The sequence below is a fragment of the Ischnura elegans genome, chromosome X (assembly GCF_921293095.1).
Source record: "Ischnura elegans chromosome X, ioIscEleg1.1, whole genome shotgun sequence".
NCBI classification, from domain to species: domain Eukaryota; kingdom Metazoa; phylum Arthropoda; class Insecta; order Odonata; family Coenagrionidae; genus Ischnura; species Ischnura elegans.
In genome coordinates this window covers 69,157,408-69,182,008 of record NC_060259.1, presented here as the reverse complement: position 1 = coordinate 69,182,008, position 24,601 = coordinate 69,157,408, and the positions used below count along the sequence as shown (strand labels likewise).

At 41.1% G+C, this 24,601-nt stretch overlaps 1 protein-coding gene across 1 annotated transcript in view; it reads left to right on the top strand.

Moving 5' to 3' along the window:
* LOC124171066 (Krueppel-like factor 2) overlaps window positions 1–21,349 on the top strand; it is a 53,312-nt gene extending 31,963 nt beyond the window's left edge. The window contains exon 2 of the mRNA XM_046550215.1: window positions 13,985–21,349. Coding sequence (XP_046406171.1) covers window positions 13,985–15,289 — 1,305 coding nt within the window. The 3' untranslated portion in view covers window positions 15,290–21,349. The remainder of the gene's footprint in view (window positions 1–13,984) is intronic.
* The last annotated feature ends 3,252 nt before the right edge of the window (window positions 21,350–24,601 follow it).

Sequence of the window (24,601 nt, the reverse complement as noted above, 5' to 3'; positions counted from 1 at the left end):
AGCCCGAGGGTTGGTTTGACTGGTGAGGACAGAGCTCACCCCCGACTAATCCAAAGGCGTCCAAATGACACGCAGCCTGGGTAGCGAGGCCAGTTACTTTCCCTTTGCCACCTCGTGCTTATAGGATTCATTATTTTGGAGTCTCCAAAGGCTTCTATCTGGATTTGAACCCGAGTCCATTCGATTGGAAGAAAAGCGCCCTACCCACTTTTCTCTTGATTGTGCTACGAATAAAACAAAAGCCAATGATACAAACCTGTTGATTTTGACTGTTCGACGAAAACATGGTCATAGAATAAATTATCCTTTGGAAGAGTACGGAATTTCTCTGGTTGGTTCAACAGTAGCCAATATTTAAACTATATACCAATATTCTAAGGATTAAATTTACCATAAAAAATCATTTGGCTTAGCCGGGATCCGAATTTGGATCTCCCGATTTCCGCGGAGGTAATTTGCGCCATGAGGGAAAGGTAAGGAAGTAAGTTTGGAGAGAAACCCGGCGTTGACATTAGCCTGCTCTTAGCGAAAAGCGCAAAGGGGACCTTGGCTTGACGTCCCATCCGATGGGCGCGGTGTTGCGCTTGAAATGTCTTCCTCTGGCAGTCTCCGAAAAATCTCTGCAACCGCTTGGATATGAACCCGAGCCCACGGGGTAGGAAGCCAGAACACTAGCCACCACACCAATCCAATCCCCTTTCACCCTTTTACTGCCACCAGGCCGATAATTCGGCCCTCGCTGGTTGAGCGAAAACTGCCAGGGGCCGATTTATCGGCCCCTATTATTTTGTGCGAAAAATCCACAGGGAAAAAATCATTCGCCTTGACCGGGATTCGAACCCGGATCCCTCGATTTCCGGGAAGAATGACGCCTCGGTAGCTTAACTGGCTAAAGCACTCGGCCGGAAATCGAGGGATCCGGGTTCGAATCCCGGTCAAGGCGAATGATTTTTTCCCTGTGGATTTTTCGCACAATTGTGCATTGCGGGTGACTCCCGTAAAGTTATCACCGTGGCTAGTCCCGGTATACTTAAATTCCCTATTATTTTACTTTTTTCGTGGTTGTGGCCTTTTCAACGGCTGTAATTTATGTAAACTCCCATAATCTATCTATGGTTATAAAATATAAATATATCTTAAGAATTGGGAAAAAATCTAGACGTATTAAATAAAATTAAGTAGCGGATTTTTTTTTTAAATCTGAAATGTTGCTAATTCCGAAAAATAGCCTTGGCAGTATTCGTACATCCCACCTGAAATGGGCTGGCAGTAAAAGGGTTAAGCTACAAGACGCAAGATAACTAAAAGTTTTACCGAAACTTATCACTAAACGTGGAGGTACTTGGGAGAACTTTGTCAAACTAAATCAGTCAGCTCTTTAGATGAACAGTCCCTCCCTCGAGCTCTCTTCGTCAATGGGCGGCGCTAGATCAAAAGACCGAGCCACCAGCTCGGCTGCTCTCGAGACGCAACATATATTTTATTCCCTGGACGTGCCCTCGACGATATATACCGCTATAAGCGTCCACGACCGCCCGCAACCCCCCAACCTCTCCTCCCACTTTAAATCCCCCCAGGGGGACTAGCAAATCCCGTTTGTCTTGTAAAGCTTCTCTTTTTTTCCTCTCTCCCTGAGCAGCAGTGCGATCGACAGAATTCCAGTGAAAGTGAGTCGGGAGGCCGTTGGATAGACGCGCATCGCAGCAGACCGCACCCAACACTCGGCGAATCCAAAAGGTGTAGAAAGCGGAGTATGCGGGTGGACTTGTTGAGCTCTAACTGGTGCGATCTCGTGGCTACTTCATAATAGGTGGAGTTCTGACGCACGAAAGCCCGACAACATACGGAACACTGTCCAGAGGAGGCCTCAGTCTGTACACTAGTAGCTTGATTTATAATGCCACTTTGCTTGCTTTACGGAGAGCGAAACGCTCTAAAAGTCGTATCTGCGATTGTTCCTCTATTTCCGAGCAAATAACTGTGCCGTAAAGCTGGAAAAAAATAACAAACCTTGCCTTCTACGAGATGTTGTAGAAGTTGTTTCTTAGTTGTAGACGGCAAGAGTTGATATTTTTACAAACTTAATGTGGAGTTCTACAAGGATAAGACCTAAAAAAATTCAGTACGTGCAATAAAGCGTTCATAATGTGCATATAAGTATGGAAAATGCTATCGCATTTGTAGATGTTTGTTTAATAAATGCCGTGTAAGCGCTGTTGAAAATATTTTGACAAGCGTTCGTATTTTCCAAACCGTAGTTACATATTTTTTAGAATTGCATGCTGATTTCAAATGGAGGTCGGAGTAAAAAAAATTGCAGTTAATACATATCACTATTTTCTTTATTTATAGATAAAACTGCATAAATGCATGTTAAGAAACGAGTTAAAACGCTATTTATGGATGCATTTCGTCAAAATCAGGGAATAATGAGGTCTCGTTACGACAGCAGAGATATATCCCTACTTAAGTACATGATGAATATTGTTGGTGCCCCCGTTTTAACTCTTAGCTAAAAAAAAATTGTGATAGACTGTAGGAGCAGTTTCCGCTGAGGTATGGCACCCTATTAATCGGATTTCAAAAATGTCTGCAAAGAGGGGATGATCGGTGAGCGTACCAGTTATTCTCAATGTAGAATATTTTTACTCTTGAGGGATTGCGTTGAAAAGCTATGGATTCGATAGATTGAATGATCACTGCCACGTCGTATTGCCTCCGTATGATAAAGGGTTCATTGCTAAATGCTACCCTTAATTTCGTCCGAGCATTTCCTTTTTATGTCTCTCTAAACGGCTGGTGCCCTAACATCCCCGCTACACGCCCATTGAGGCGACTTGCGGAGTAAAATGTAGATAAGGATGACTGAGCTTACGGAGGGACATTTCAGGACACCAGCCGTTAAACGACACCTTAAAATTACACATAAGAGCTATTCCCTTTTTTTAGATCCACTTGGCACCCAATAAAAAATAATCAGTATGTTACTCTGCCAAAGCTGCTGCAATGTGCTTTGGTAAATTTCTCTCGAATTCTATGTAGCCATATATCAATCAACAGCGAAGGAAGGTATGCATTTATTTTAGCTAGGATTCATATTTGACATTAACTTTGCGGGTCCGTAACGCAGTGGCCAATTTGTTTTGTATTTTCTTATTAGCTCCTGTATTACGAAATATTACATCTGAAAGGAACTTTTAATTCTGTGAGATCATTAAAAAAGATTCTAATTGAGGTGCGAAGGTATATGTGCTGGAGTGTTATTCCGGTTACAATTATTTAGATGGAGTCAAAAGTATAAATAAGCGAAGAATTTCTGGCAGTTAACTTACGAATACTAAAATTGGTTCATTAAGATTTTAAAAAATCAATGGTTACCTAATGGCTGTCGAAATGAGCTCGAATACAAGTGATTATTATTTGTGGAATTTTGAAACGATGAAATTTACTTCATAATTACATTGATAGATGGCAGCAGGGACGAGACGAGTGCCTTGGTAGGCGGGAATCTTCGAAAAGCGTCGAAGGCCGCGCGTCACCCTCTGTCGACTAATTGGTGCGCGGGCTCGTGTTTTCTCAACGTCGCGGCCGTCATCGGAGCAAGGCGAGGAAGTTTGCGTGGAGCGAGCTCTCCCCTCACCGTCCCCGGCCAACCCCCAATCCAATTCCACGGCCTCCAAGTGGGCGCACACGACAATTTCCGTGCACTGCCTTTACCGTTAAGAGCACCCGACTCGCTGGAACTGGTTAACCTCACGCGGGCCACCTTTATCGGGCACACGTTCCTCGCGTTACTTTTATTGCCCCGAATAACCTGTCCCGCAGCGGAATACTCGATTCCAGCCTTTGGAAATGGAAGCGTCAAGTTCAGAGGCTCAATTAAGACGGCACCCGGCCGGCGCTTAATGACTGTGGCGAGAGACGTTGAGTGGAGAGGTGGCTCAATGCATTGACGCGAGATCTATGCGAATGGTCTCCGCGAGCCGTGTGTTCGGTGCGGTTCAGAGAGTAATGTTGCTCTTTCACGGCCGAAGTCACACGTATACGCAGAGTATAACGGGATATTTCGAATCAATTTGATTGAAACGAAAAATTCTCCGATTGATAATGGAAGGAAATGTAACCGAAAATTGAAGAAGAACAAAAAGTTGATTTGCATATTCTTTCTCGTCAAATTTTAGCATGTGCGAACCACGAATATTGCAAAAGAGGATCCTCACATGTGCCTCTAAATGTTTTGTCACCCACCGGGCATTTAATGGGTTTTCAAAAGTCGCCACTCAAATCATGATGGGCAAAGTTATCCAAGTTTCATGGGGAAATAAGGTAGAATTAGGGTCATAAACCTGAAATTCATACTGGTTATAATATGCTCTTTCAAATTCATTACCTTTTAAAGCCATTCCTCGAAATTACAAACATAATAGTGAAAAATATTGTTAAAAGGTGAATCGCACTCATCACCGTGCCGCGGGCATTTTTGAAAACCGATTAAAATGCGACCGGAGTGACAGCAGAATCCAACCTTTCACGGGATGGAATTGGACCTCCTCTATACAGTCCCCATAGTACAAACCGAAGACCTATAGTATTTATTTTCACATAGGACAAACGGAAAACATGAGGAACCAGGCGCACGCCTTAACCTATTATTACCCAATGTTGCTTGTAATTAACATAAACAATGTAAAATTATTTAGCTCTATTGAATATTTAAACCACGTGTTCTTTTGTGCTGTATATTCAAATGGCGAAAATCGCTGCCACAATTATTATGATTGAGTTGTAAATTTTCGCATTTTTAAAATGACATGTCCGGAAATTTAATTTCCTTAAGAAGCAGCTCCAGACAAGAAAGGCCTAAGTACCGAGTCATTGTAAAATAATCAACGGACGGTTTATGCTCAAAGTATTATTCGAAGAGTTTTCTCACATTTTAGTCTTACTCCTCATAAAGTCCTCATACCAGCGTGGAACAGTGATATTGATCGAATTAGTTAAAATAATCCCAGTTTTTTGGATGATACTCATTTCTTTTTTTGGCTACGTTGAGGTCCCAGCAGAACACTAATCGTCTGGTCCATAGAAATCCTTACACCCTCCTTCATGTCTTAAGGGAGCGTAAGAAATGCATTGATACACATCCTACTGCCCGTCCATAGAATTTTATTCGCTATTATTGAATGTGTTCCTCCGGTGAAGGCAGGTTTGATTTTAAAATGCACAAACCTAAGACCAGTAGTGTTTACTTCCACAGAGAATTAACGAAAAATCTGAGGAACCGGGCGGACGCCATATGTACCGAATCCTTATAAAATATTCAACGGACGGTTCAAGCCCAAAATATTAGTTGAAGCGCTTGCTAACATTCTATTAATTTTTCCTCAAAAAGTCCTCATACCAGTATAGAACAGTGTTATCGATCGGATTATTTCAAACAGTCCTAGTTTTAGAATGATACTCTGAAGGCCTAGTTAAACGGTAAGTTAATCCGTTCGAGTTTGCGTGAATGATATTTGTGGACCGGAACGGAACATGTACGACTGCATGAACTAAATTAGAACAGGCTCAATATTCTGTTCATGCATTCACACAAATTGGGTGGTTACATGGTGCATTTTTGTGTTCATTCACGCATTCATACATATAGACATAAACTCGTACGGGTTAATTCATCGTGAAACCAGGCCTTAAGTTTTTGCGAAATGGAAGTTTTTAATGTGGTTGTATTCGAAGATATGCCTGATCCACTCATGGTATGATTGGGTAACACGGGAATCAGGAGAAAGGAAGAAGTTTGTTCGTTGCCTATCGAAGCCACAAGCAGGTGTGTGGGAGGTTGATGGAATGCAAATAGCCTGAAAGGGAGTCGAGCAAATTGGCAAGGCGGGAAAATCGAATAATTTGCATGCGTCTTTGAAAGAGTGGGTTCGAGCATCTTTGAACTCGGGAGAGGTTCAATAAAGCGACCATTCTCTGCTCGGTCGAGAGAAAGGATGTTTGGCAGTCGTTCTTCAGGTGTCCGCGGTGAAAGGAAGAGCGGTCGAGGATGAAAAGTCTTCCAAAAAACTTGTTTCGCTATGTGTGTCCGGTTTGCGGAAGGGACTGGTGGGTGCTCGGATATCCCTGATGATCGTAGGCACGAGGATAAATAATGAGTGCAGAATGGCCTCCCCTAAATCGAGATAAAGCCTGGTTTATAGAAAGTATTAGACCCGACTCGACGCTATCGTGGACCCAACTGACATTCCTATGCCTTCCGGGAAGAGGCGCGTTAGCAGATGACTAGATTGGCAATGCCTTCAGTATTTTGAAGAAAGATTTAATTGAGGCTGCTTTAATCAATTTTCATCTTCCCATTTATTGATTCCCTACAAAATCCCTAAGGCCATGTGAATAAAACGTCTAGCGTAGTAACAAGAAACTTTATATGGTTACAGAATGTTGGTTTCTTTGACAGCCTAAAAGGACTTTTGGATGACAATCCTCTGGTGAAATAGAAGTTTTAAATGCACTACTATTCAAAGATATTCTCCTGAATTCTCCCCTGATTTGCCTCCCCTGAATCTGTTAGTATGAAGTTTTAGCCAAAGATTAAAATAAGAATGAGTAGAAGTGGGAGATTAAATAAAAATTAACCAACTCCAAATCAGATCAGAATATTAGCAGAATGATCTGTGTGAAGGTGCAGGTACATTTTTGCTTTACCAGCACAAACTGCTGAAATGAATAAATTTAGAAGTTACTAATATTTCTTTATCGAAGCAGACGAATCCATAAGTGCCTCTAGGGACCGTAATGGAACTAGAAAAAGGGGCCAACGTTGCTAGAGTGGCAAAGCACGGCACACTAATATACTATACTCCGGTACATAAAAGACTGATGGAAGGATCTGGTCTGTTTTTGAGAAGGCGGTTGAAATTAATCGCATAAATTAATATTATTTCGTGGAAACTGGATCAAATTAATCACTGGGAAATCAAATCGTTACTTGTTCACGGATAGGGCAGTGGTTAGAGTTACTCATCTATGCACTAAGACTTAGTCACAACTAATTGTCTTTCTTAAATTAACATAGATGTATCACATGGGAATTTGAGACTTTTTTTACAATGATTAAGTAACTTCTGGCAACGAATGGTATGGACTATTTATCGACAAAACCGTTATTAACTCTGCATTATATAAGGCAGTCAATTACTAATGCGATAAGTGACAGTGCGGTAATATAATCGTATGCGAGATAAGATTACGTAAAAAGGAAATAACAGTTAAGAATAAACAGCATTGACCTATCGCATCAAACGAAAGGTTGATATCTCATTGAAAGTTTCGGGTGAATTTTTTAGTACATGTTACATTTCTTAAGTATTTATTTCCATGCTGTTGCAGCTTTTTGATTTTATTGCAATAGTTTCCTCACATTATGATAAATTTCATTATTTCTTATATAGCGCCTCTCCAATTACGGTAATTGTTGCAAGCAATAGTCGAAGAAGATGCCGAATTTGGTATCTTTTCAGCTTCTTCCCTTTTTTCAGAGACCGTTGCGTTATCGATACCCTTAGTTTTGCCACTGATGTTCTTTCTGTCACGTCTCGCCTACCTTTGATATTTGAATACATATTTTCTTTCATCGGAAAGTTATTTGTCCTGGGACTGGGGTCAAAAAACCTGCCGTCTGTGTATAAAAGAATAAAAAGAGGGATGCCCTGTCTGTAAGATCGCTGAGAGGATGATCTACTTCGTCATTATTTAGTGAGATGCTGCTCCACATAATATCACCAGTAGTTGACAAATTTCTTGAATATTATACTTTGGAGAGTTTTTATGTAATATTTTATCTAATATGTAATGCATTTCTCCAACCACTTTCTTTTTAAATATTAAATATCGTAACGTTTCAGATGCCTAAGTGCACATTTTCTGCCTCATATACGCAAATGTGAGGTGTATTATAATGTATTATAGTATAACCATGGAGGTATATATATCATACAATTTATAATGCTTCATGCCACATTTTCTACCTCACCTACACAAAAGTGAAGCGCATGCTTGCATCTTTTGTTTCTACCCAATGGAGCTTAATAAAAATTGAAAGGCCATAATTTTACAAATGCATGAATGGGCGTTTCCATCATGATTTGGTCCCGTACCCTTCATTTCCTGGTCGTCAGTCAGAAGGCACGGGGTTCGTTGTCAGTTGGGCAGCGGTGACTCGGCGGGGAGAAACTGAGTCACGAGGCCAGCCCTCTATCTCCGATCGAAGAAAGGACGAGGCTATGGAGACGGGTTTCTCTGAATCCATCACTGCCCGTGGAAAGGGACTCGGGTCCTCGTCGCTGGCGCTCACGGCGAGTTGCAAAATGACCTCGCCCGTCCCGTGCCAGCGATGAAAACGCCATTCAGTCTGCGAAGGAATCTTTCTCTTTAGACAAATGCCATCGAAAACTTATTGATGAGAGTACCTTCCTCATTAGCTGTTCCTCACGATTATTCTATGCACGAATACTACAAAAGAGGATCTTCAGATCGGCCTCTAAATATGTTGTCACCCACCGGGCACTTAAATGGGTTTACAAAAGCCGCCTCTTGTGTCGCTGATGGACAAAGTGATCTGAGTTTCACGGGAAAATGAGGTATAATTAGGGATATGTATTTGGATGTTATATACATGATGATTTTATCTATTAAATTCATAACTGTTCAAAGGCATTTCACGCAATTAAAAACATTGTACTCCAAAATTTTGGAAAAAAAAGTCGATCGCATTGCACTTAACACCACACCGCGGACGTTTTTGAAAACGGATGAAAATAGGACCGAACTCGCGACAGAAATCAGCCTTCTCTGGGATGGAATTGGACCTCTTCTATGCAGTCCCCTTCATTCTATGCTTGCTCTCGGAGTAAATATTTACAAGAGCGATTTTCAGTTGCTGCTGATGTGATCAGCATTGAAAAGTTGGGTGGCGACCGGGTAAATTCCTTGACTGCCAAACCGAAAGTCCCGGGTTCGTTCACCATCTGGGCAGGCTGCACCTTTCCAGGGCATGTGCGTTTGTGAGTTTCTATCTCTGATGATTGTAGATAAATCCCCTTTGAAAACGCTTTAAATGAGATTTTTACGGGGAGATGAAAATAAATAAGTAAATAAAAAAAAGATGACATGATCTTTTCATTCTTACACCATAATTTCCGTTTCTGCAAAGACTGATGAATGGTGGATTGCGAGAATAGTGTTAGTGTACACTTTATTTGTTCCGATTGAAAATTGCGATTAATCCGAAAGCTTGTGCTCGATTCAATATGTGAAGGAATCTCTCACTTTATCCGAATACCAGCAAAAACCTATTAATGAGAATACCTGCCCCATTAACTGTTCCTTTCAATTACTCCAGTCACGCTCTCAAAGTAAATATATATATATATATAAGAGCGATTATCGGATGCCTCTGATGCGACCAAGATAAATAGAAAAAAATATCAGGTGATCTTTTCACCCTTCCACCGAAATTTCCGTGCCTGGAATTACCGATGAATAGAAGTTTGATTCCGAAGATAGCGTTTGTGTACACTGCCTTCGTTTCGATTGATAATTTAATTCACAACAAATAAAGTTACAGAGAAAAAGAGGTATCTGGATGAATTCAATTGTGTTTATTTAAAAGTATTTAATTCACTATCTTGTTATGTTTTCTCTGCTAAAATAAAAGTTGGGGGTTTTTCAAGTTGCCATCAGCTTTTAGCTTCTCCGCAGCTATCTTGTGAACTCTATTTATATTTACTGTTAGCATGAGACTGCTAGCCTGCTTATATTTTACCGATGAAGATATATCTTTGGCTTATTTTATTTAGTTTGAGACTATTTAGACCTTTGAAGTAGGACCTATACGCTGCCATAGTACCCATGAGGCCTATTCTCTTTCTTCTACTTTCCCCGTTGGTAACGTCCTTCCAACTGTCAAGGTTTTCAGAATCTCTTCTATCTCCTCTATAAATATCTTCTCCTCATCCACCATTTCCTCCTTCCTCCTCCATCCACTGCCTCTTCTCCGATCCTTCATCTGGAACGACTCCAGTCTTATATTTTCCTCCTTCTTCAGCGTCCACATTTACGTAAAGCGCCGCGCTCCAGATCTGACTCTTCACCAGCCTTTTTTTTTCAAACTTTTGCGCAACAATCCTCTCGTTGGCTCCCGCAACGGCACTCACTTTGATTTATTTTATCGCCAATTAGTTTTCGCATGGATCTGTGGGCGCTACGTAGGTTTCTCACTTGCTCTCTCCCGACCAATACCATTTCTCTGAGAGAAGAAAGTTGCTCACCGCAAAGAGAGAACACAAAACATAGGAGACGTTCGAGAAACGCTACTATTATAGAATTATTCTACCAGATAAGGTAGGTTTGCATGGAGTATTTAAGTAGTGTTCTGGTAGTCTTCCCTCCCTTCATGGGCTTCCCTCTTAAATTCGCAATAAGGGCTACTCCCTCTCATGTTATCAAAATATCCCGTTCTCTTCCCTCCTCTCCCTCGTTCACCCAACATTCTACCCTCTTCCTCATCCTCCATGAAAAACGTTGAGGAGGCGAAATAATTTTTGAACCGGGGCTAGGCAGAAGTTACTTTTTCATTCATATTTTGTGAGCAAACATTGCCATTATTTTTGCCTCTTTATGGGAACAAAATGGTAGGCTATTATTATCTTACATCCTTGGCCATTGAGACCTTGAAAGGTTTTTGGCCGATTCCTCAATATGCCTCCGAATGCTCCTATCTTTTTCGTCTTTAATTGCCTTTCCTATTCGATCCACATCAAGTGTCAGCAAGTTGTGCGACCTCAGTTCCGGTCTTTCTGGCGAAGTTATCCCAGCAGCTGCCCCAAGCAAACTGTTTTGATTAGTTGCTATAGGCTCATTTTCCACAATATTATCCTTCTCATCTCAAACTCCTCTTTTTTCGGCCGATTACTTCGAAATAAGAAGAACCTCCACTACTCCATTCATTCACACAACGCCTTATGCGCAAACATGTAAATGAATTCACAGGCAAGGAAAGGAAGGGAGCATATAATAGAAAAGTAGTGTATCGACCATATTGACTTATTTCACTTGGGCTCAGCGTGCCCCGAAACGCATGGTCCTGTCTCTTTCAGCTATCGTGTGAGTGTTTACCTTTCCTTTCATTCTCTTGTCCTTGTTCATTTCTTCTGTTGGTGAGTGATCAGCTGCCGCAGCGCCGTCAATTGGTTACTCTTGTGGGCGAAATCGAAGGGAGTTTTCTGTGTATAAAACCCGCCTTGACTCTAAATAATCTCTTATTTTTGAGGTTCTTCTTAATTGCTGTAGACCATTGTTTCATTGGTATTTATAAAATTTAGTTCTCAATCGATGCTATAGGATAAGATGAGGGAGGATAAGATTGAGAGAAAATTTTCAGTGTATAAGTTGTTACATCAAACCGCTGACACATATGCGGGGCAGACACTCCAAAATTAACTCGGAAAAGTTATTGAATTAATTTGAATCTTACGTGTTTCCCACAATGAAGATATAGCTCATAGTCATCACTGATCAACAATCATGAGATTGGTTATTCGCAGCTTTTCACTCAATTCATCTGGCAGCTAATCTTTTCACTTCTACGCATTTCTTCTCTTTCACAACTTTCATTACTTCTTTCATATATTTTATTATAGGTTTTCCTTTTCCGTTCTTGCCAGCTAGTTAGCCTTTGACACTTTCATCATCAGACTATCATGAAAAAGCAAAATTGAAAATGGTTTATGAATTCTTCCATTAACCTACGTCTTTAGCGGCTTATTTTATGAATGCTGCAGTGTAAAAGATGCACAGGATTAAACCGTGCATTTAAATATGCGATAGTTCAAGGAGAAGTGTATTATTTTGACATCAATGAAATGGTGTTCACCCAAAATTAGTTAATGTATCACGTGAACAGAACATTATTTTACTCTCATTCTTTACAACTCTTGAAATAGCCGTTCTTCGTGCTGGCGTCGCGCGGCCGACCGGGGATGAGAATTTGAATGGCATGGCAACAGCTAATGGCGAACTGTTGTTGTTTAAAATGAGTCTCGGCTTTCTAGAGTAGTCGAAATAAAAAAATGGAAACATTAATTGGTATAATGCTGTGTTTAGTGCGAGTGCAAAACCTGTTGAAGGGGGGTAAAAAAATGATGGCATAAAGCATTTTAATATTCTGGAAACGCTAAGTGGATCTTGGCAAGCTCCTCCGAAATTACTGCCTCACCACAGATCAACCTTGATGCGAAGCACCGGTTAAGTCCCCTCGGGCGTCCCGAGTCCACAGCAGTCAACAGGCCAATTTGCATGATACACACACGCACTCACACACACACGACCACTCTCTCAGCCAAGGATAGATTGCCCCGGAAAATGTGGAATTAATATAATTTAAACAATTGGTTTTAAAAATATCCTCGTCTGGGATGGGAAGAATAATTAGCCACTAATAATGGGGGGTATGTCGTAAAACAATATTTTTACTGCTCAATCAGTGTGAAAATGGCAAGGGGGAAATGTTTTCCATAATTTCCCGGCGAGTCCTCTTTTAATTCGCCATTTTGTGAGCTGTTCGGAGATAATGTGGCGAGAGGCACTGCAATCATCTGGAAGCATGTGGATAGGCTATATGTGACTCGCATCCAACCACACGATCCAACCCCACCCACCACTTGACGGTGGCGTCTTTGGAAAGTGTAACACGACATCACTTTCCATGCGCCTCATAGCGCAATGAATCCAGTTTTGAAATACCGTAACGTTTTTTATCCAACTTTTCCTCTCATAACATCGAGTCTGAAAAAATAAAAAAAGGCTAATTTGAAGGCAATAAAATCCTTGGCACTTGTTTTAGCCAAGAAATCACTTTTATTTATATTCCGATGCCGACTGAAGATAACTGTGATGAATATATTATTACACAACACGATTGCCGTCGTAGACATCACGTGCGCTCTGCCAAACGACAGAAAGAGATTAAAATAGCGTGGTAAATTTTTGATATTTTTATAAAGTCAATACAAAGGGTGGGGAAATGTGATCACTTTTGTCTCCATTTTGAATCAATAACATCTATTAGCCTCTAAGTACTATTGAAGAGAGACTTGTGCTTTTTGATTTATGGGAAAATTCCATTACTTCTGTAAAGAGGTTAAATAGTTTACGCATATGTGAAACCTACTTCGGGATTTATCTCTCCGTTCATAAGTTCTAATCTGTGAAGCTTCCGTTCACTATCCAACCACTCACGGTATCATAGCCATTGCATTAACGTTTATCAAAATTTAGTGGTAAAGGCACTCACGGGATTTATTACCGCTTTTGTTGATGTGGAATTATTAAAAAAAATGTTTCGTCCCGATATGATGTTCTCATAACTCCCTGAGTTGATCTGAAAGCCTCAGAAATTTGAAACTTTTTCTGATGAATAGGCTACAGGAAATTGTAGGCAAAATCAATCTAGTGTAACTAGAATCGCGCTTTCCATCCAAGAAGCTCGGTGGTGGTGGTTGATGGTGAGATTATATTTTGAGGATAAAATAAGATGTTAATGTCAATTCAGTGCAAATAAATGGAAATGCTCCATTCTTATCAATTTATTTTTGGATGAAAAATTTGCTATAATTAGAGACCAAAAAAGAATATTTCGATCAGTGAGCTTGCATGATGCAAGAATTAAAAATATTGGCCTCGTTGACAATGTAATGGTACATTATGTGTTAGGTTATCTCGATCCAGTTGACCAAAAGCTAATGTAATGAAGGATATTTACATCATTTGATGGAATTTTGATTTGTATTGCCTTTCTGCAGGCATCAAAAGCGTTAGATAAGGCTGATGTATCCTGCGTACCATTTTATCCTTAAAATATAACAGCTAGGAAGACCTTGGATATGACAGATTCCTAATGCTCAAATTATCTTCTCCTTTACAGATGTGGCAAGACATCGAAAGCATCCTTCTCGGGCAGCCCACGCCGCCGCAAGCATCGCCCGTGTACATCTTCGGCTCTGGCACCATCCACGTCAAAATCGGATCGGCCGAGTATGACGAGGTGGGCAGCATGACTTCTGAGGGAGCCCTGCCCAGCGCCACCGATGGAGCCATAGCAGAGGAAATGCTGGTACCCACGACACCCGAGGAACCGGAGAAGACGGAGCTGATCTCCCCTGTGCCAGTGACGTACCCAGGTGGAGAGGTCGCGGTCAGGCAGGAGCCTACGCCTGTAACTGGCGGCTTCCAGGAACCCTACCAGGATGAGTTCGTGGACTTGGACATGTTGCTGAACCATGTGGTGGAGCAGCACACTTTTTACACCGTGCCGCCGGGCGAGACCTCTGTGGTCAAGGAGGAGTCACCCCCACCACCTTGCCAGCAACCAGCATCGATCGCGGACTCAATCAAGGAGGAATGTCAGTGCCTGGAGCCAGTCATGGCTCCGGAGGATCCTTTCGAGGGCTCCTACGGGCAAATCCAGGAGGAGAAGCCGACCATGGTGCAAGAGTGGCACTCGCCGTACAGGGACGCGGGCCCAGGAGAACCCGAAGGCGGTCGGGTGGATGGTCAGGTGGACTTTCGGAGCGAGGAGATCCCGGGTGAGACCAAGTATGACGGCATGATGACTATCATGCCCGCCATGATCCCATATATCCACTCAGAAATGTCCCCACCCGCTAGCCCAGAGAACGGCGACTACGGCAAGGGCAGGGCCGGCATGCCGCCACTGCAGCTCGCATCCGCCCCGCTCCGAGTGTCGAACCTCCCGCAGCTCAAAGTCATGACTCCACCCTCTTCGCCCAACCTTGGCGACCTCCTCTCATCCCCGTCCGCGGCTCCCGCATCCCCACCGTCCCGGGGACTGGCTGCGCAGCACCCGGCCTTGGGCGAGCAGCCCCCGGCGGCTCCCGCACCAGCGGCACCCGAGGGACACAAGCCCAAACGCGGCCGGCGGAGCTGCGGGCGCAAGAAGCTGACCACGCACACTTGCTCGCACCCGGGGTGCGGCAAGACATACACCAAGTCGTCGCATCTCAAGGCTCACCTCCGTACCCACACGGGGGAGAAGCCGTATCAGTGCAGCTGGAAGGGGTGCGGCTGGAAGTTTGCGCGGTCGGATGAGCTGACCCGCCACTACCGCAAGCATACTGGGGACCGGCCTTTTCAGTGCCGGTTGTGCGAGCGGGCCTTCTCCAGGTCGGACCACCTCTCGCTCCACATGAAGCGGCACGTGAGCGTCTGAGCGTCCTGGCGCACGCCTCGTGTTAAGTTTCGACGCTTGTCCGCTTCGACCTCTCGTCCCCTGGGATCCAAAATCCCCGACAAGTGAGGACCCCTCGCCGCAGAGGGCACCAATGTGATTTGGATTGGCGGTGCCAGACACTGTGAGTGGAAAACGGCAGTTACCAGATATTTTTTCGTGATAGGCGAGACATCGTCCCTCTTCAATATATGCAGTGTACAGTTTCTTGAGACGGACATATACCAGGAAATGGAACCAGTGAGAAGTAGTCAAGAGTTTAAGTGCGCGATGGTGATGAAATTGATGAACAAGGACCTGAAACAGAGTTAGCTATTATTGTGGTGTGTGTGGCACAGATATGGATTCTGTCTTGATTGAAAATGAAATATGTTACCACTGTTCGTGCATATGCAAATAGAAGGCATAGCCACCTTCAAGAGACCATGCAGCATAGAAGATTTTCCTCTTCTTTGAAAAGCCTGAGCTACTCATTCCAGTGCTAGCCTGTAATGTAATTATTGAATATAAGTAAGAAGACATCATATCAAAACACTAAATAAGCAATTGTTCCATTCACATTTTAAAAAATTGCCCCGTAAGCGTTTTGAAATCAAATCCAAGTGTACAGCCATTACTTATGTGTTTTCAAAGTATTTCGTGAATGATTATCATTTATCACATCAACTGGCCAATAATAAACTGTAATGCTATAATTATGTAATTAATCATAATGCAGTATAATTTAATATAGCTATTAAACTTAACTATTCATACATCGAGAAGCTCAATTTACCACGCCAATAATTGAACCGGAAATGTATCGTGACTTTATGGATTTTTAGAGACCTCATAGCAGCTTCAAAAGGTGCATAGACACAATATGTGTAAATTTTTCAAAATCAAACCTCTCTAAGAGAAATAAATGCTTGTAGAAGGCGAAACCATCGCCAATTTAGCTGGCGGGAGAGGAGACTTAGCTAAGAACTATCCATAACAGTTTGTTGCTCCAATAGTACTGAACGTAGAGTCTTCAGCCACAGAAAAACTGCATTATCAAATGCATCAAAATCCAGACAATCGAATGCTCTTTCACACGTCGGTGAAGTAACTGTGCTTTAATTTCCGCCGCACGAAATGGAGATAGACTGTGGCAGTATTAGGTTTTGTGTACCTTGATGTTAATTGCCATACAATTTTCAAAGACGCTCCCGGTCGGGAGGGCTGATATTTACCCGTATTCTCCTTTGCCATGTGGAAGCGGGATTCCGTTATGTCACGGAATGGGAGCTGCATTGCTTCTCGCCCGAAAGGTCAGGCTCGCAAGAGTGGGGAGAGTGGCTCATGCCTTGTCGCTATGCCTCGCGCCCCGCCAAGGTCATCGGGTGGAGGCTTCGGAGCTCGGGTGCGCGAAGTATGGTGGGGATTTGTCGCCTTGCTCACTGGAAGCACAGCTTTCGATCGCGTCACAATTCCTTAGGAGGGAGGGACTATCCATGGGTTAATCCTCCCGTACTCAATTCTTCCTCATCGCAAGGTAGTAACGGTCGATTAATCCATGTAGCATGATCATGAACAGTTTAAATTCCTCAGAAGGATAATTAATCCCCATTTCTTTTTTCTTCCCTATAACACGGAAAGGGTGGAGAATGAGGAATCTATGAAAGATAACAGTAAACGTTTTTTTTCTGTCCAAGGAATGACTTACTTTGTCTCCATCACTTCTGCCTTAATATATTTCATTCAATTTAGATAATCCATTATACCAGACTTTTCTCCATTTGGTAAACATACTTTATGCCCTTATGATTTTCCATTTTAGAATCCCAAAATTACTTGTTCCCGTGTGAATAAAAGATATTCTCTGCGATGCATTTATCTGCCTCATATTCTCTGCTGTCCAAACATATTCATCACGACACGACGTATATTGGAGTCTTAATTTTCGGACTGTCAAAATGGCCCAAGGCTGCGTACATTACGGTGTTATTATCAAGTGTAGGATTTAATTCTTCTGCTTTTTGCATCCTAGATGCAACTGTAGTTACAAAAGTCGAATTTTGACTTCAAGAATGAATTATGATATTTTTCAAGGTTAGGAAGGCGTGGGGTACTTTGCATCATACCTATCATGAAAATCTTTCCTGAAGAAAAAAATGACTCCACATGGGATGATGTTATTTCACATGAATCGTGGTGACGTCTTTATTCCCTGCAATGGTTCGAGAAATTTGAATATTTTCAATCTTCATCAGTAAGTCAAGGTGCAAAACATAAGGCCATCTCCATTAAATAACCACAGAGTACCCAATATTGCTGCATTTATTTAGTAGTGATTCGGAAAAAAAATGCTGGCACGGTTTTCACGTTATCGCCGCTAAATGGCCTCGGAAAATTTTCGTGCCGTTTGGACAGCAGATTTTTATTCCATGGAACCCATCAAAGAAGGAAATGACATTGGATAAATTTTACGACGGAACCTCCTCGCAGGCCCTCCTTCCTGTCGTTAAAAGATAAATAAAACTCATTTACTTTTCTCAGTGCGGTTTCTCCCTCCACAGAGAGGAAGAAGGAGTAGGCAAGTTATAAGGATGTGCAAGTCCGCTCCGATTTCAGAACAATGACAGTGCAAACGAATCTAGTCAGTCTTGTCCGATAATCCTTTACCGAGAGCCGTGATGGATTATTCTGAATGTTACCAAACGTGGCCTTCACAGTTCTTCTTTTGTTCCACTTTCTTTTTCTCAACATTTGCTGTCCAAAAAAATGATCTTTTCTCTAATTGATGAAAATTTCCAGCATCCGTGGACTAATTTTTTTCCAATTTTCTCTCTTTTTTATCCTTCAAGTTATTATCAATTTTACTTAAGAAATTTTCTAAGCACGTGACGATAGTTCCGTAAATTTTTTTCTCTGGGTCGATAATTGAACTAAGTTCCTTAGTAATTGAGCGGCGGGAAAAGTGAAAGGATAGTTACGTAGGGTGGTGAGCGAAATGGCAATGAACAATGACGCGTAGGTTAAGAGATTTCGCCACGACATTTATTTCCGTGGCTTTTACATGCCACGAAGGGGACAGGGGCGGGATTTCTTTCTTCCTCGGCACTCGACAAGATAAAGGTCACGTAAAAAAAGACTCACGAAATGGCAAAGGGGTGTTTTGGAGTGTGTGCCCACACATTCTAGCGTATCGAGGCTCACTTCAACCTTCAGCTTGCCATCTCCGGGGCGATGAAAATTCAAATTTAGTTGCACTCGACGCGGAAAATGCCATGCGTTGGCGAGGGATGGAATTCTTGACTGTTGTCTTTACTCGTGCCGCCGTAGAATATGTTCGTGGACCTGGTATTTCGATATCGCGACAATGTGTGAAAACATGGGGTCAGTTACTATATGTCGCGCAAAAACACCTTTCGAATCCTAATTATGAAGATCCAAGCACAGTGAACGTGTCTTGTTAAAAAATTCGCCAATTTTTTAAATCACAGAGCTCGTGTCGTTTTCCAATGTCGACTGCAAATACAATTATGTCGGGTGTGACATAATTGTATTTGCAGTCGGCCCAATCAAGTGCCTAAAGAAATTACCTCCCATACCGAGCGTTGGCAATGCAAGCTGGAAATGTTTGATCCAGAGTTTTCCTCACATTGTTTTATTAGCAAACTGTACAAATTAGTCATTGGCCATAGATTGTAGACCTAGAAGGACAGGACGAGTCATTTTAACCATGTTCAAAATGAAATTCAGTTACTTATTACCTATCCCATTCCTCTGCAATTTGGTTCATTTGTGTTCCTTCATGCACATTGTAATAACTTAAGAGGAAAATTTCGCAGTTGTTCGTAGGAAATTGTAGATTGGACATATACCTATAAGGACGGCTATGGTTTGTTTTCACCCCTAACCTCTCACTGCATCGAGGTCAGGTTTTATATCAACTTTCTCCACCTGCAAGCCCATATATGTATTTACAAAAACAATGATACATCATTACGCACTTGGATCTATATTTGTAGCCCTTTATCTCACATCAATATTCTTTGTTGAAGGAGCTTTACCTGCATTGAGGGTTGCACAAATCATGGAATCATCGCATTTCTTTGAGTTTTAAATTAAAAGTGGAGTTTTCTGGGGAATATGGTTATTGAAAAGTTCTTTTTCTCATATCATGAGCTTTTTACTTTATATTTCTAAAATATGCCGAAATTTTGGTTGATTCCAGAAATGAGTATGAAGCTAGAATACCTATTGGTCAAAACCCCTTTTCCCGTCCTTCAAAGTTGTGTGAAGCTCCCGTCCTCCTAATGTTTAGGTAGCTTCCATAGCCAGTTATAGTTGTGACAGTGTTTAGCGTATCTTGCTAACCATATCATCGTAAAGTGGATGCATACTTCTCACTCGTACGATGTTTTTTGATGACGGATTATTAGTTTCAAACTTAAGCAATCCCATTGAAATTTCCAGGGTTTCTGATGTACAACGATGTCAATATTTGCCTATTTCTCAAATTTGATAATTTCTAATTTTGATTATCAATCATTTTTTCGGATATATTTTTTTAAATATTTGAGATGTGCAATACTGAGCAGGGATAACTCTGCTTTCCCTGATAATTTCAAAACGATAGCGCAAGTTATACCAAGGTAATCCATCGCCAAATGAGATTGGCCTGGAGGGTGGCATGGGTAATTTTAAATGAAAAATGGTACACGGAGAAAAATTGAGTCGAGAGCATATGTTTTGCGTTGCTCAAAGCAAGGCAATAATATTTTTGGGAGAGTTCAACGCGCGAAATATCTCTCATGACTTTGCATGGTATTCAATAAATTTTGTTGATATCATGTGAATAAAGTACACACTCACCACTAAACGTTGTAAATACACTTAAAAGAGCATCGAAAGAAAATTATGTATCGTGGAATATTTAATATAATTAAATGTTGTACCGCTAAGCATCGCGGAGCTTTTCATTATTAGAGCTAAAAGAATATTGCCTGATGTATGAAGGCATGCAATTGATTATCATCGCGAGCGCGGGTTATTTGTGTTATTGTACACTTAGTGGCTAGATGCGAAGTGGTAGTGTACATCAAGTTGTAAACGAATTGAGTTGAAATAAGTTGCGATGGTTTCTGCTTCCTATCATTCCTCAATTTTTTTGTCCCGTTACCTTTTGATATAAGTATGTCAATGGCTGTTAGTTGGTCTTATTTCGCCTTTTCATTCACCTTGAGATAATTCAAGGTTTCACCATGAAGGCGGTTTGTACAAATTGTAAATAATGGAGGTAATAACTCTAGTTTTCCTCTTGTAATGGTAGCAAGGCGTGTCGAATGGTTCTTCGGGATGGATATTATTGCAAAAAGTGAAGAGCCTTTCCCTGGTAAAAATGATATTTTTTCTTGGACATGTGTAAAATGTTGTTATTGTTTCCCTGCTGAGCAGATCTCTAATAGGTATAACAACGGGAGAGCGGAAAATTCTCTGTAATATTTTTTACGCTCTGTCCCAGCCATGTAAATAAGCCATTATCTACTTCATCTATGCATCACTACTGGACCCTCATATTTCCATAATTTTTACTGCATCACTTCCTCAGTAATCATGTGAATATTGAATTATATTTTAGTAATAGAATGATAATGATCTTATTAAGAGGTATTCCAGCTTGAGTGATGCAAAGATGAATGATCCCTTTATGCATCGATACTTACTACCTATGAATGCCTTCTCTTATCTAAGTGTGCAAATCACATGCTCTGCCGGGAGTGGAAAAAGGATTGCATTAAATGCAAGTAAAGAGATATGATGTGGTGTCGCGCGAGTGTATATTCAGATGGAATTGTACAAAAAACATGGTATGTGTATGATATTACTCAAAAGTTTTTCTTTTGACTATCACAATCCTGTACACTGTATGACTTGTCTCTGTTGTGTATTTTTTAAAACTCGTAAATTATGATTTCATCCCAATGGGTGCCGAGTGAAGCTACTCGCTCATTAAGACTGTGTATGAAAAAGTTCTAACGCACGGAATTAATTAAATACCATTTTATTTGAAAAATTTTCTTTTATTTTATGTACATAATTGGTTACCTATGTATTTGTGCCTATTACCTCACCTTGGACCTTTGAAACGTCACTCTTAGCGTCTTTTCCCGGAAGTAAGGTGACTCTTTCCAGCGTAGATGCACGTCAGCCGCTCACTTGAATAAACTTGTTTTATTCCACGACCTCCAAATTATTGCGCAAAAACAGAAATTTTAGAGCTCAAGTCAAAATTGGAGGGTAATTTTGTATTTTCGAATTTGAGCTCAAAATCTGATGACTTCGCTGACTTACGTCACCAAATACGGACATTGTGTTGACCAGTGGCGTAACTAGGAATATGCATTGGGGGGATAGGATGGCCTGGGGTGGCGATACCCCTCCCCAGTCAACGGGGGTCTGGAAACTTTTGAAAAGTGACATGCCTGGAAGTACGTTTTACATCATTTGACACTAAAAATTTAACTTTAAGCAGATGCAGTTATTAAATGTCAAAACTAGACAATACCTTCATTTTTTTCCGAGGCTTTGGGGGGGGGGGGGATCTATCCCCTCAGGTACGCCACTGGTGTTGAAGTTAACATAGGGCGCACAACTTTCGGCTCAATTTTACAGGAGCGGTTCATTTCCATTGTGTAATCCACGGTGTTCTGCAATAGAGGATTCTCCAGTAGGCTTCTAAATATGCTGCTATCCACCGCGCAATTAAATGGGTTTACAAAAGTTGCCACTCGCGTCGTTGATGGACAAAATAATCCAATTTAACTGATGGGCTTTCATAAGGGCTGTTAACCGAAATTTATATTCGTGATGGTGTGATCTATCAAATTCAAATCTGCTCAGATGTATTCCTCACGATTGTAAACACTATTGCAAATATTAAGAATCGTTGAATAGTTGTGTACTCATTGCCGCACTGTGGACGTATTTGAAAACCGAATGTATTGCGCCCAAAATTGCAGCATAAATCAAGCCTCTAAGAGACTGACCCCATTGATTGATGGGCCTCTTCTACCAAGTCCTCTTGGTGCATGGGCGTACGCAGCGAGGGGCAGGAGGGGGCAGCTGCTCCCCACCAAGAAGCAAAAATCGTAAATGTCTTTAAAGAAAGTAATACTTTTCAAGCAAATAATTTGAAGAACTAATAAAGAGCGGTTACAGTGTCCTTAAAACGTTGATTTCATTCACCTTTTCCATGCTTAAATCTTATCTACAACTTGAACAATCATGGGTTGCCCCCACTCTAGTTTTGATCCTGTGTACGCCTTTGCCTTGGTGGCATCTATGTTGCCATGAGCATTGAATGACTCACTGAACAATTCGTTTGGAGATTCAACAGCTCACATAATTCGGTCATTTTCATCCGAAAATTCAGAAGAAACCCCCGGAGAAACGTGGAAGCCAAGTAGGTAAAACGATTGACTACTGGCCGAAGGGTCTTGAGTTGAGGCTGCGGGTGAAGCCGTTGTATCCATCAAATAATATCCTCTTACGTGAACGTCCCACCACAGGCAGAGGGACTAACCCCTCCCCCTACCTAAAATAAGTGCTATTCAGACGTCAATGGCTCAGTCTGGGGTTATTTATACTCAAGCCTATCTAAGAAACTATGCGTTGAATTACTAAGTGAGTCAATAGCGGAGATGGTTTCTTGTAAGCTTGGCTGTGGATGAGGAAAAAGGCAGTCAGGCATTCCATTTGAAATCATTTAAAGTAATAAGTGAAAATAGTAATCTTTGATTCAATCTTATTGATAAATAATAATAAATGATTTTAAGAAATAAGAAAAATTACAAATAATGTAATGTTTAGCAATATTTCCATTTAAAAAGCTATAGAAAGCATTGGTGAACGTAAAATAATAACTTATTGGGCATGGAATTACCTCAAGTTACTATAGAAAGCATTGCATTTTTCCAGCACGGATTGCTTTGGTGTAGCACGTTATGCAACGATCAAACATATTTGAAGCTATATATACTATAATATTTATTTATCATATACAAAATTTATCTATGCTGATAATCACAGTAATTATTGCAAGCTATTGTAATGATAATTGCTACGTTTTATCTAGGATAATGAGCAATCTTGAACGAGCATTATCAGATAAAAAGAAGAGCATTCTTGGGAAAGGTCAATATTCCAATTTAGTGATAGAAAATAAGCATTTTCTGTTAGAATTTGCTTAATTCGGACGATTGTAAATAATCAGGAAGAGTCACCTCAGAGTTATGATTGTTCAGCGGACTGCCGCATATTCTCCCGCAAATTCAACAATAGGTAAGCCAGGGATGCTAACTTAAAGAGTAATGATTCTGCTGCCCTTAAAACTAGACCATGAGGTAGAATAAGCTACAGAATAGGTAAAAGAAGCAAAAAATTGAAGAAAAATAGTCATTAACTAAAGAAGTCCCCGGGTCGTGTGCTTGTCTCACGAATCAGTATCCTAATAAATCCGTCCCTTAATTTTTCACCCCAAAATTATCCCATTCAACTCATGTTTTTTCTTTATTTTCATGCTCTTCATATCGTAATCACATTAAGTGTGTTTACATACAGCTTTTTTTTTAGCTTAAAGGGCTGTTGCGTTTCATACAGTCACGGCTGGGAATCTGAGAAAATGTATCTTGTGAGTATAATCTCCATTAATCCTAATACCTTCCTGAGGCTCCCTTTTCTTGGGCTTCACTAATTGGATACTTTAGGTAAATGTAAATATCGTGAAATGATGCCTCCCTAACCAGAACCTTATGTTAATAATATCCCTGAATATGGTTCCATATTTCTATTTAATTATGGTGACTATGTACTTAAAAATAATGGATAATTATTCAGTCATTATTGTATGTAATTATTTCTTTAAGGTAAGCTTATTCCATTGTACTCCATATAAGTTCTTTTTAGAGTCATTTTATACAGCATAAACTGGCATGCTAACGTATGAAGAAAGATTTGATGCTTTCCCGGCGAATGATGTGAGTAAACTTCTCTCGGGTTTCCCACCGGGTTAAAGGCTTCATAATGGCCATTATGAAGCCTTTAACCCGGTGGGAAACCCGAGAGAAGTTTACTCACATGCTAACGTATGTGTTGCATTTACCTTTTTAATTTTATGTATACTTTATCCTGTAGATATTAGTACTCACTAATTACGGAAAGGCAGTGTGAGAGGACCTCTTCAATCCTCCTGCATACCCTTAGACTGCTTGTTAAGTGAGTGTTCCACTCCCATGAAATATAATGCTCAAAAATTTGTCTACATCC